The sequence below is a fragment of the Amblyomma americanum genome, chromosome 2, assembly GCF_052857255.1.
Source record: "Amblyomma americanum isolate KBUSLIRL-KWMA chromosome 2, ASM5285725v1, whole genome shotgun sequence".
Lineage (NCBI taxonomy): Eukaryota > Metazoa > Arthropoda > Arachnida > Ixodida > Ixodidae > Amblyomma > Amblyomma americanum.
This window is the reverse complement of record NC_135498.1, coordinates 114826780-114840496: the sequence shown is the minus strand read 5'-3', so window position 1 is coordinate 114840496 and position 13717 is coordinate 114826780. Positions and strand designations below refer to the sequence as shown.

Genomic DNA, 13717 nt, shown 5'->3' with positions numbered 1-13717 from the left:
TATGATAACAGGTTTCGAGAAATCTGGCGCGGCCAGCATTGGGCGCTAGCTTAGGGCTGTTTTCAGACTCTGAAATGCCTTCTCTCTCTTTTGGTCCTAAGAAAGATTGGTAGGCTCACTTTTTCTCAGCGCGTCTCTCATAGGGCTGGCTAAATCAGAGTAGTCTTTTAGACAATTTTAATAATAGCCAGCAAGGCCAAGGAAAGCCCTGAGTTCCGATTTTGTGGTTGGGCGACGGTACTCCACCACGGCAGCCACTTTAAGTTCTGCAGGTCTGCGTTGGCCTCGTCCAACCACGTGCCCAAGATAGTTCACTTCGGCGCACCCCAGGTGGCATTTTCCCGCCCTTACCGTTAAACCAGCCTCAAGCAGTCGGCTCAACACAATACGCAGGTGTTCAATGTGCTCCTCCGAGTTTTGTGAGAAAACGGCCACGTCGTCAAGGTAAGGGAGAGCGAAATCTGCAAGTCCCCGCAGCACTTGGTCAATTGACTTTGAAAAACAGTACCGAGCATTTTTTTAAGCCGAAGCTGAACATTAGAGGGCGAAACGTGCCAGCGGGGAACACGAATGCTGCGTGCCTTCTAGCGCACTCAGTGAGTGGCACCTGCCAGTAACCACTAACTAAATCCAGTGTGGATATATATTGCCACCTAGTGTTGCCAGGTGGCGCAAGCTGTCCGCGAAGACGATGAGGTTGCGATCGTGCTATCGTGGATCGACCGCCATTACCGTCTCCTCTTGCCGACTCCAGCTGTTGAAGCGTCTCTCCGTGAGAACTCCGTGACAATTTGGTGGAGGTGCTGGGTACGAGTATCCCATGCAAGAAACCCCTCCAGGGAGCCGTGCCGCCAGCCCTGCGCCGATTGACACCCCGGTACACCGCTTCAGCCGGAGGCTGCAGGGACTTTCACCGGAGCTTGGACCACTCGCGACAGTCATGATGCCAGCCACCGGTATTCTCACGCAAGCTGCCGGTGCTACACCTGCCCACTATACCTTGCAGACCCCGCGGGTTCCCAAGGCCTTCCACGGGGACCTTTTCGAAGACGTGGAGGACTGGTTCCTTCACTTCGAGCGTGTGGCTGCTTATAACCAGTGGGACGACGCCGCGAAACTAAGAAACGTCTACTTTAGCCTAGAGGATGGCGCCCGCACGTGGTTTGAGAACCGTGAGGAAGTTCTAACTTCCTGGCGAGAGTTTCGCCGTCGCCTGCTGGAGGCCTACACCAGCGCGGATCGCCGCGAAAGAGCGGAGCGGGCAATCCAGTCCCGCGTCCAGCTACCGAACGAAAGCGCACAAATGTACGTCGAGGACATGACGCGGCTCTTCAGGAGAGCTGATCCTGCCATGCCTGAAGAGAAGAAACTTCGGCACTTAATGAGAGGTGTCAAAGAGCAGCTGTTCGCAGGCCTCGTGCGCAGCCCACCATCTACAGTTGCTGCATTTCTTTCGGAAGCCACAACGATGGAGAAGGTCCTGCAACAGCGTTGCGCCAGTTACGACCGGCCCGTGCATGCTGCTGCAGTCACATCATCGTTTGCCACCATCGGACAGCATCCTGATGATTTGCGGGAACTTATTCGCACAATCGTGCGTGAGGAGCTTCACAAATTTTGTAGCCCGTCGCAGCCTGCGCTCGGTTCCATCTCCGCTCTTGTACGAGAGGAGGTGCAACAGGCGTTCCGGGGCCCTGTTTCTGTGGTCGACGTACCACCTCTGCCTGGGGACTACCACCGTCCGACGTACGCCGAAGTTGCAAGGCGTCCGACTCCCGCTTCGCCGCCACCAATTCACGCCACGCCTCAAGCCCCGCGGCCCTCTGTGCAACCGGTGCAGTACTTCGAGGATCGTCGAGCACCCCTCCGAAAGGCCGACGTTTGGCGTACACCTAACCGACGACCGCTCTGTTTTCACTGCGGAGAGCCAGGTCATCTTTATCGAAATTGTTATTACCGACGCATCGGCATCCAAGGCTTCCGCACCGACTCACCGAGACCCCGTCAAGGTGAACGACCCCCTGAAATTGAAGAATTCCTTGCGGACCAGCGCAATCCATCCCGAGCGCAGCGGCAGTCGCGCTCACCCTCACCGAGGCGCTCTTCCCCGACACCTCCAGGCTTCTCGCGAGCGGCACCGGGCCGATCGCCAAGTCCTCGTCGGGAAAACTGAAACCCGCGACCTTCGGGGGCGAGGTCGCTGGGGGGCGCTGTGCTGAAGACCTCCCGTCGTCGCCGCTACAATCCGACAAAAACCCGCCGACGCCATCACCAGAGTTAAAAAACCGCGTTTCTTTAGAAATACCCGTTCTTATCGATGGTCGCAGAGTAAGCGCATTAGTTGATACCGGGGCCGATTTTTCGATGTTAAGTGGACAACTGGCGACCATTCTGAAAAAAGTGATTACCCCTTGGCCTGGCGCGCACCTTCGAACTGCCGGCGGTCATCTGGTTACGCCCAAGGGTATGTGCACTGCTCGCGTTCAGATCAGCAAGTCCACGTTCGTCGTCAGCTGCATCGTCCTGGGCGAGTGTTCTCGGGACCTAATCCTCGGCATCGACTTTCTGCGGGAGTATGGAGCAATTATCGATCTGCGCAACCGAATCGTCATGTTTTCCACAGAGCAAGCCGCCGAACTCGACAACTCCTGCCAACGCAGTGCAGCACTTCGCGTTTTCGCCGACAGCGTCACACTTCCGCCCCGTAGCAGTGTTTTGATTGAAGTCGCCTGTGCTGAGTTGCACGACGCTGAAGCAGTCGCCGAGGCTAATCATTCGCTCCTCCTGACTCAAGGCATCTGCGCCGCTCGAATCTTACTAACTATTCGCGCTGGCCGGTCTGGGATCCTTGTTACAAATTTTTCTCCAGAGCACCGGCACCTTTTCTCTGGAACTGCGATCGCTACCGCTGAAGCGGTTGTGGATGTTCCGGTCTGCTTTGCGTTCGCGGCAGCGGCCCCTGACGACCAATCATCGCGCGCCACTGACGACCAATCTGTTCCGAATGTCGACATCAACTGCAACCTCCCCGAAGGAAAGCGCCTGGCCTTAGAGCACTTGCTATTGGAGTATAAACAGTGTTTCGCTTCTTCGTCGAAAGTTCGTCAAACGCCCCTAACGCAACACCGGATCATTACGTATGACGACGCTCGCCCTATCCGCCAGCAGCCTTATCGTGTTTCCGCCAAAGAACGGGAAGTAATCCAAAAGCAAGTTCAGGAGATGATTGACGACGGTGTAGTTCAACCTTCCCAAAGCCCGTGGTCTTCGCCTGTTGTCCTTGTTAAAAAGAAGGATGGAACACTTCGATTCTGCGTGGACTACCGTAAATTAAACAATGTGACTAAAAAGGACGTCTACCCGTTGCTCCGCATTGATGACTCCCTGGACAGATTACGGCGTGCTAAGTACTTTTCATCCATTGACCTGAAGAGCGGTTATTGGCAAATTGAAGTGGACGAACGGGACCGCGAAAAAACTGCCTTCGTTACACCAGATGGCCTCTATGAATTCAAAGTGCTGCCTTTTGGCTTGTGCTCTGCGCCAGCGACGTTTCAACGGATGATGGACACTGTCCTCACCGGCCTCAAGTGGCAAAGTTGTCTTGTATACCTGGACGACGTTGTCGTTTTTTCAGAAACTTTTGAACAGCATCTCGTGCGCCTGCGAACTGTCCTCAGAGCCCTCCATTCCGCTGACCTTACGCTGAAGCCCCAGAAGTGCCACTTCGGTTACACAGAGCTCAGGTTCCTCGGTCACGTTGTGAGCGCCGACGGAGTTCGACCCGACCCCGACAAGACAGCCGCCGTCGCCAATTTTCCTACTCCGACTGTCAAGAAAGCTGTCCAGCGTTTTCTGGGTCTCTGTGCATATTACCGACGGTTTATTGCGGACTTCGCAAAGATTGCAGAGCCGTTGACGCGCCTCACCAGGAGCAACACCTCCTTCGTTTGGACAATAGACCAAGAGACGGCTTTCTCTTCGCTCCGCCAACGCCTTCAGACATCTCCCGTTCTTGCACACTTCGACGAAGAGGCCGACACCGAGATCCACACCGACGCCAGCAATATCGGTCTTGGAGCTGTCCTTGTCCAACACCAAGAGGGCATTGAGAGAGTTATAGCCTATGCTAGCCGTACTCTCTCCCGCGCCGAACGCAATTACTCTACGTCAGAGAAGGAATGCCTTGCTGTCGTATGGGCCACCATGAAATTTCGCCCTTACCTTTACGGCCGCGCATTCAAAGTCGTAACCGACCACCACTGCCTATGCTGGCTGGCTAATTTGCGAGACCCGTCTGGACGATTGGCCCGCTGGAGTTTACGGCTCCAAGAATTCGACATTACCATCGTATATAAGTCGGGCCGTAAACACGAAGACGCCGACACGCTGTCGCGTGCACCACTCGACTCTTCCGGTCCCGAAATCGACGACGACAGCGGTTTCCTCGGTATACTTAATGCATCGGACATAATAGCCCGGCAGCCGGCTGACACGGACCTCCGACCGCTGATTGACAACCTTGAAGGTCACGCCATGCCTCTACCACGACACTTCGCTCGACGTCTCGGCTCTTTCTGTTTGCGCGAAGGTATCTTATACAAGAAGAACTCGAGAGGCCAAGAAAGAGCTTACCTTCTGGTACTTCCGGCCGATCTTCGCGCCGACATTTTATTGGCATGCCACGACGAGCCCACTTCAGGCCATCTGGGTTTTTCCCGGACGCTCGCCAGGATACGCAACATGTACTACTGGCCCGGACTCTCGGACGATGTCCAAAGGTACGTAAAAAGCTGCCGTGAATGCCAGCGCCGGAAGACGGCACCGCTTAAGCCGGCGGGTTTTCTCAAGCCCGTTACTACACCCCGCTCTCCGTTCGATCAAATAGGAATGGACCTTCTCGGTCCTTTTCCGTTGTCACTCTCAGGAAACAAGTGGATCATAGTCGCTACTGACTATTTGACTCGCTACGCCGAGACCAAGGCGATACCCTGTGCCACAGCTTCAGAGGTCGCCGACTTTTTCATGCAAAACATCGTCTTGCGGCACGGAGCCCCTTCGTGCGTTATTACCGACAGAGGCACAGCGTTTACAGCGCAGCTAATCGACCATATATTTACGTTGAGCTGCACTAGCCATCGCAAGACCACAGCTTATCATCCGCAGAGCAATGGGCTAACCGAACGCTTAAACAAGACCATTGCGGACATGCTGTCAATGTACGTAGACGTTCAGCACAAAACTTGGGATGAGGTGCTACCGTACGTCACATTTGCGTACAACACGGCCCTCCAGGAGACTACACGCTTTACTCCCTTTCGTCTTGTATATGGACGTGAAGTCCAGAGCATGCTTGACGCGATGCTACCATGCCTCGATGACGACCAACTCGCACCCGATGTTCATGAAATTGCCCAACGCGCTGAAGAAGCCCGTCAGCTTGCCCGCGTACACATCGGCCAGCAGCAGGGCACTGATGCGCGCCGTTACAACCTTCGACACCGACAGGTCGACTACAATCCCGGTGAACAAGTTTGGGTGTGGACACCTGTCCGCCGCCAGGGCTTGTCCGAGAAACTACTCTGCCGGTACTTTGGCCCCTATAAAGTGCTACGGCGTATCAGTGATGTTACCTATGAAGTGGTTCCCGACGGTGCCGCGCAACCGAGACGTCGACAGCCCAACAGCTCTGACATTGTGCACGTTGTGCGGCTTAAGCCGTACTATGCCCGATAACGGCTTAGCGGCCCTCCGTTGTGACTCTGTGTGTGCTCCGATTTCCTCGCGTTCTTCTCTGTTTCCCTTCTGAACCTTAGCGCGCCTACGCTGCTGGCGGCACCACTGCGATGCCCTTCTTTTTCGGAGGGGGGAATAATGCCACCTAGTGTTGCCAGGTGGCGCAAGCTGTCCGCGAAGACGATGAGGTTGCGATCGTGCTATCGTGGATCGGCCGCCATTACCGTCTCCTCTTGCCGACTCCAGCTGTTGAAGCGTCTCTCCGTGAGAACTCCGTGACAATATTCTGATTTAGCGACTGTTTCAACCCCCTCCTCGATGTTCGGAATGGGGTAGGTGTGGTCCACTGTGATTGAATTCAGTCTCCGGTAGTCCACACAAGGTCTCGGATCTTTGCCTGGAATCTCTACAATAACGATTCGTGACGTATAGTCATTTTCCCAGGGCACTATGACGCCATGTTCGCACATACGGCAGATCTCAGTCTCAATGATTTCCTTTTGTCTTGTAGAGACACGGCACGGTTTGCTCCTGATCGGCTGTTCACTGGACAGCTGAATGTCGTGTTTGATGAGGGATGTTTTTCCTGGCTTGCTTGAAAACACCGCCTCAAAGTCGCGGGCGACGTTTTTTATGTCTCGTTGACTTTCCATCAAACGTGGCTCTCTGTCGAGTGAATTTAGCAGCTCATTCGGTGCTTGCTCGTCCTCATGAGGGACATAAGGTATGTCCGAGATCTCTTCCTCTGGCATTTTCAGCGCCATGTTAACCATGGCCGGACGCTGTACATAAGGCTTCATCAAATTACTGTGGATTATCCGATTGTGTTTGTTCCTAAATTTTACCTCATCAATGGTGTCAGAAAGCTTGGACACCACCTTAGCTGGCCCTTCCCATTGCACCTCAAGCTTGTTCCTTTTTGACGAACGCAGCAACATCACCTGGTCGCCATATTGAAAGGTGCGCTTGCGTGCAGATTTGTCATAGTACACTTCAGACAGTGACTGCCCTGCTCTGACATTTGCTTCCAAGAGGTCTCTGGTTTTTGCAAGTCTCTCCAGTAGCTTTAGAACGTATTCCACTACACAGGAATCCTCTCCATAACCCTCCCATGACTCCCTCAGCATGCGCAACGGGGTCCTCAAGTCACGCCGGTAGACTAGTTCAGCGGGGCTAAATTCTGTGCTTTCGTGGGGGACGGATCTCATTGCAATGAGTGCTGCTGGAATGCAGCCTTCCCAATCTCCCTTGTGCTCAAAACACAGATACCTAAGTATCCGCTTTAGCACTGTGCGGATACGCTCGACTGGATTTGACTGAGGGTGGTGAATGAAACTGCGAATTATTTTACTCTCACACCGTTCAAAGAACGTTGTTGTCAAGCAGCTTGTGAACACGCTCCCGTTATCGCTTTGTATCTCTGCAGGGAACCCCACGCGAGGGAAAATTGACAAAACGGCATCTACAACACATGCGGAACTTAGCTCCTTCAAGAGAATGGCCTCGGGAAATTTGGCTGCCAAGCACAGTGAAGTCAAAATGTAGCGAATACCAGAGTTGGACGCTGGTAGCGGGCCGACAGTGTCATTTACAAGACGCCGAAAGGGCTCTGTAATGAAGGGAACTAGTGTCAGGGGCGCTTTCGAATTGTCCGTCGACTTGCCGCCCCGTTGGCAGGTGTCGCAAGATCTAACAAGCTGTTTTACATCTTTCCAGCAGCCACACTACTAATATTCGAGGGCTAATCTAGCTTTTGTTTTCTTTATGCCCAGGTGGCCCGCCCATGCATTTCCGTGTGCGAGTTCTAGAAGCTGTCGCCGGCACTTCTCAGGCACCAGGAGTTGCTCATATCCGCGTCCATTTCACTCGCAGTATTTCCGGTACTGAAAGCCTGATTTTTCATGAAAGCTGACGTTCTTTCTGGCGACTCCCTCTCTCAAATTATTGCTTAGAGCTCTTAACGATGAGCAGCTTTTCTGCTCTGCACTGAGTGATTTCCTTTCAACCTTAGTCAACTCCTCCCAAGTCGAAGCAGGCGTTAATGCCGAACCCTTCGCGTTAGTTCCTGTTGCCCCATTCTCTACGGAATCTGCAGTTCCTTGGATTTCATGAGCTACCGCTGGTTCAGGAACACCTTCATGGTCATGCTCATCCGGATTACACGGATCAGTTTTCCTGCAAGTATCCCCCGGCTGGTTGGGAGAATGGTTCGGTGCTTGCGCATTTATCGGAGCACCGTCGAGTTTCTTTGCGAGCTCTCGCGCTCGAGGACGTGTTAGCGTAATGCAAGCCAAGCCCGAGGTGAAAGAGAGACCTTTCTCTTTCAGCAGCTGCTCTGATTTCTTCGAAAACAGGTAGGGCAAGAGTGTCGGCAAGTTTGCGCTAACTACCTCTTCTGTGTCTAGGCTGCCAAAACTACCCTCTAGAGTCACCTTCGCTATAGGCAAGCATGCACTCTGTTCTTCGGCTACCTACTTAATCCAGGCGCATTCGCCGGTGTAGTCTGTGGAGGAAACACAGGACGGGTGAGCAACATCTATAGTAGCCGCTGAATCCCGCAGTGCCCTGAATTGCTTGCCAATTATAACCACGTCCCGCATGTATCGCTACAGCAATTTAAGGTTTTCCTCCGACTCTCGCATGCACGCGAACGCCATCTTTTGTTGTTTGCAGTTCAATGAGATGTGACCCTCTTTGTTGCAATTATAGCAGACAACGGGCTTTCGCGCTTCAAATGCGCGAGCTCCAAGCGCCTGCTGTTTCGGCGAATCGGCAGATTTGTGTGACTCAATCTTTTTTTCGCTACCTCCTGCTTTTGATCCCGCATCCTCTGCTCGGTGATCCCGGCGTGCTGGAGGCACCCTTTTTTCGGGGATAATAAATAGGTTTTAAATAGGTTTCTCTCTTTCCTAACCTGTTAGCGTACCCTGCCTTGCATTGGAGGTTCCGGCGAACGTAATACTCGTCTGCGAGCTGTGGCGCTTTGTCTAGGTCTATATCTGGTAGGCTATCTTGCAGCCATATTCTCAGATTTTCTGGAATCGCGCTATACTACTGCTCTAGTGCGATGCACTTCAGTACCTTTTCATGACTTCCGTGCACCTCAGCGGTCTTAAGCCACTCGTTTAAGTTGACTTCAAGACGGTACGCGAGTCAGTATGCGACTCCCCGACTTTGTTTGCCTGCCTGAATCGCTGCTTAAAGGCTTCAGCAGAAAGTTTGTACTTTCTAGGTAGTGCGCTCTTTACCTTCTCGTAGTCATCACACTCTTCCCGTGAGAGGCGAACCACCACTTCGGCCGCCTCGACGGAAGGAGAGGAAGTATCTTCCCCGACCAAGCACTCTTGTCAATGTGCACCTTCCCGCATGCGCGTTCGAAATTTACCAAAAAGAGTGCAATATCGCCTCCCACGCGGTATGGTGAGACGAGATCCTGCAATCTCTGCCTCCCTTGCTCCTCTACCGAATCTACATGGCTAAGACGCGCCATATTCCCTCCGTTCGACGCGATCTCGAGCTCCTTCATTGTTCGAGCATGTTCTCTCGCATTTTCCTCTGTCTCATGGACCTCCTGTCCCTCTTGAGCCAACCGAAGCTCTTCTTTTTCTTTCTGCTCGAACGACACCTGTCTTTCTTGAGCGAACCGAAGCACTTTTTCTTTCTGCTCGCACAACTCCCGTCTCTGTTGAGCCAACCGAAGCTCTTCTTTTTCTTTCTGCTCGCACAACTCCCGTCTTTTTTGAGCCCACCGAAGCTCTTCTTTTTCTGTCTTCTCGCACAACTCGCGCCTTTTCTGCACTTCTTTGCGTCCAACAATCGTTTCCCAACCCTCGTCGACCTCCTCAGTAGTTACCTCCTCATGGCGCATAACCTCGAGAATTTTTTTTCTTTTCGCAGAATGTAGCGAAATCCCCAAATCTTGCACTTTTAACTTCTCCATCGTGAGTTACACCATGCGTTAGCAAGCCCAATAAAACAAAAGCCCTAGCGTGAAGTGGACAAATCATTTTCACTGAATCAATTTTCCAGAGAACAGGAATCCGCACCTAGCATCTGCCTGTGCTAGTACGGTCTGGCAAAATGAACGAAAACATTGGGCACTCACCCTGCCAAGATATAGCTGACGCCCGTCAGTCCCGTAGCTACGGAGGTCTGTTGGAGCCGGTAACTTCAAGTGGACGCAACAGAGCTGCCATCCAGTTGTTGGGATTCAGGTAGCGTCACAGGGCCGGAGAAGAGACGAGGACGATCGGAGGAAGAAAAGTTGGAAAACTTTATACAAAGATTATTTACATAATGTACAAGTAGGGCAACTGAGAGTGCTCAGTAAAGAAAGCTTCTTAGCAGTCGGGAGTCTCTCCCAGCAAAGGGTATCTCTCAAGAGGGGGATTTCTTCTGATACCAAACCAGCAGCTCGTTAAATACTCCTCGTATTCCCCAGATCCTTAGCTGGGGAATACAGTTCGAAGAATGATGTTCAATCAAACGATGGCACTGATGGTAACACCTACGGCAGGGTGGTCCTGATGTTCTCTCGCAGCTCGGTCGATGGAAAGGGAACAGAACCCGGTCACGTTGACATCCACGCGGCCTCCAAGTGGGCGCGCACGTGGGTCCGGACTGCGCCCATGTAGAACAGGAAGGCGTCTGCATGACATAGGAATGCGGGCTGTCTCCCAGCAGGGGTTGAAAGATCTTGTAATGATGACCGGAACACGAAACCTCTGTCGAAGGCGCGGCCCTCGGGCAATTGTTCAACCCCAGCGTGACTGAAGAGGACAACACTCCGTTCGTCGACCCGATGACATGTTCGAAGACGTGGGGAGGCTATTATTGTAGCTGCACCAGATGGCCTGTTCGAACACGTGGGGATGCTATTATGGTCGCTGCACCCGATGTTCCTGCAGCCACGATTCTTCCAGAGGGCTCATTCACCTTCGCGGTGGTTTTCAGGGAATCCTTCAAATGTCAAAATTCGCCGAACTCAACAGCAGGAAGGGACCGCGAGCACAACAACGCTCAGCCACCGACTGAACAGCCTTCCACACAGCATCGCCGCAATCACCTGTCCATCAACATTTGTGAATTGTATATCGACTATATTTAACAGCGAATGATTTATGTACCTTACGTGTTTTTTTTGTTTATTAAATCTGATTTATACATGTACCCACCCCTTATGTAACGCCGCCAATCCCAGGGCCTCTAAGGTAATAAAGAGAAGTGAAATATTACATACAAGTGAATGTGTGTCGCAAATATATCTCGCATCAATGCATATGGCCAGCACATGCGTTATCTGTGTCAAACATGTGCCTCGTATGAACACATGTATGTTTCACAAGAGTTCATGTGTATAGCGAAAGTGTCTGGTATGAAATTATATTGGCTGCATACAAATTCATATGCGCCGCACGTGTCTCGAATGAGCACATATGGTATGCACTGCAAAGTTCCTTCGTGTCAGAAAACGTCACATGTGATTTTGTGTGCGTCGCATGCAAGTTAAGACCCTTCACAAATGTGTTTTGTATGTATTTGCACTTATATGTAGCAAGCATATACGTAGAACACCTTATATTAGCAAATGCGCGCAGACATGAGCCCAGTTGTCCCGTATAGAAATATATCTGCGGCGTACAAAAGAAGGGCTCATAGCGGCGCCGGATAAGTGGAGCATGTTTCGTGAAATATCCGCAAGAGCAGTGTTGAACAACGTGACTATCAAGCAACGACCTAACGTGTAACAAAGAATAAACAACCTGTTTCGCACAATATCTGATGTGCTTCTATTCTTTTTACCCTATTTCTTGATCAAAATTCTGGCTAGGGAAGCTTTCTGTCGGTGGGCGTTTCAATTTGCTTAGCTGTAGGTTTCATTTCAAGGCAAATATGACCTTCGCTGCTTTACGTAGCGATCGTAAGGCTACGTAACGAAGAATGCCTGGAATTTACACGATAGGGCTCCACGTGTGTCATAAAGTCCATGCGAAATGAGAGTACGACGAATAATGAAGCTATTGGTGTGAAAATTATGATATAGCAAGATGATTGAATACTTGTGACATTGCACACTGAGGGTCACAGTATCATTGGCACATCTATAAAACTTGCAAGAAGGCTAGGTGCTCTTGAGGGAAAAACATTTCGCTACTACCGTGATTTCCGCACTTGACAGAAAGAAGTCAGCATGCAGAAAAGAACCAGTTTAGAGGCCAGTTGGTTGTGTATGGTAAACAAACAGCGCAAGACACAAAGACAAAAGGACATATATAGGGAAAGACACAGCCCTTGTGTTTCATTCACTGTTTCGTTCTTTTGCTGTTGTACTTTGCTTTGTACATTCAACATGCAGCAAAACAGCGGAGTGCTGTCATGGCTAAAATAATGCGATAAGGGCTTTTATCAGTCGTGGTGCTGTGGCTTGTGTTCTCGGCCAAATATCTGCGGTAGTGTGATTGGAATCCTTCAGAAAGCATTCTTTTACCCTCATACATTTTTTTACTTTTTTCATTCGTTAAAATATATGCCAAGTATTTAAAATTCAATTCTGTTTAATTCAGACACTGTCTAATTGGTGCTCGGCTGCTGTCCCGAAAGACCTGAGTTCGATCTCGCACGCGGCGGTCGAATTTCGATGGAGGCTAAATTCTAGAGGCCCGTGTACTGTGCGATGTCAGTGCACGTTAAAGACCTCCAGGTGTTCGAAATTTCCAGAGCCCTTCACTACGGCGTCCCTCATAGCCTGAGTCGCTTTGGGACGTTATACCACTTAAAGCAAACCAAATTTTTTCCCCTTATAAAATCATATAAATCACGCACATATGACACATACATGCACATATGGAGAATTGGCAGGTAGCACACATTGGAACTCTTATCACAAAAGTATACTTACATATGATATGTCTCAATAGGGTTGGCAGAAGCACACCATCGTCTAAGGGGCTAGATTTAAAAGTGACGTGCCCCTAAAAAAAGTATAATCTAACTTTTCGTTCTGTAATTTTTCCTGAATGAGAGGGGAAGTGCAGGGAGCTTCGATGTCGGCTATTGCTTCACGAGCAGTGTCAGTGCCGTTTACACCATATAAAAGCCTAGTGCGTCCGCCATTGGGCTTCTAAATGCTTCTAAAGCTGTATCAAAGTCCAGGACCCACTCACATCGCGTCCCGCAAGCGGACCAGCATTGCAAACTGCAGTCGAAACTCGTCCCCCGCTGTCCAAATTTTTTGGAGACGGCATGCAGAGACGAGCGGAGCAGTGGCGGGAGTGCTCTGCATTTGGCTGTTATTACACTGAAATGTAAGGCGCTCTTAAAAAAAAGTAGATCTGAAGAGCTTATCAAATCAAAACATTTCCATCGCATCGCTCAAGGTGTCAAAAGCCTCTGTTAAAGCGTGGTTAAGGACATTTGCGATTGCATGCTAATCTATTACTTGCTTTTATAAATAAAGTATGATGTCGATGACAGGGTGAAAAAAATTTGACCCCTTCACCTAAAGCAAGGAATGCTAATTTGAAAAAATTCCGCTAGTGCCTGAAAAGTAAAAATTCTTCATGCAAATGAAGTTCGTCTTAATAACTCGCCTTTCTTTAAGTATGTAACATCTATGTAAAGTTTCGCTCAGACATTATCTACAACATCATCAACGAAACGAATATGTCTACTGTACCTAGTCGTCGAGAGGAGCTGTACATAAGAAATGCTTTGTTGAAACAGGAGCAGCGTGCATTGGAACGACTCATAGATAGTGGTTACGATATATTGGCACAGGCCAGTTCATTGGCTCCTGAACGTGCCGCCTTCTTGGACTGCTTCTGTTCTTGAACCTACACAGCGTTCATGATCTTTCTGGATGATTTGAAACTTTCAAGGTGGGAGCAGAAGAACTTTAATGGAACAGGAGAGGTCTGCCTAGGTATTGGCTTGGCATGCAACTCCAGTGACACCTTCAAGACCGTCAGCAATCGGCCGGTTT

General features: G+C 50.7%; 1 protein-coding gene across 1 annotated transcript in view; it reads right to left on the bottom strand.

Annotated features, from left to right (window-relative positions):
- Positions 1-13081, bottom strand: part of LOC144118991 (uncharacterized) — a 142954-nt gene extending 129873 nt beyond the window's left edge. The window contains exon 1 of the mRNA XM_077651747.1: positions 12900-13081. Coding sequence (XP_077507873.1) covers positions 12900-12980 — 81 coding nt within the window. The 5' untranslated portion in view covers positions 12981-13081. The remainder of the gene's footprint in view (positions 1-12899) is intronic.
- Between the last annotated feature and the right edge of the window lie 636 nt (positions 13082-13717).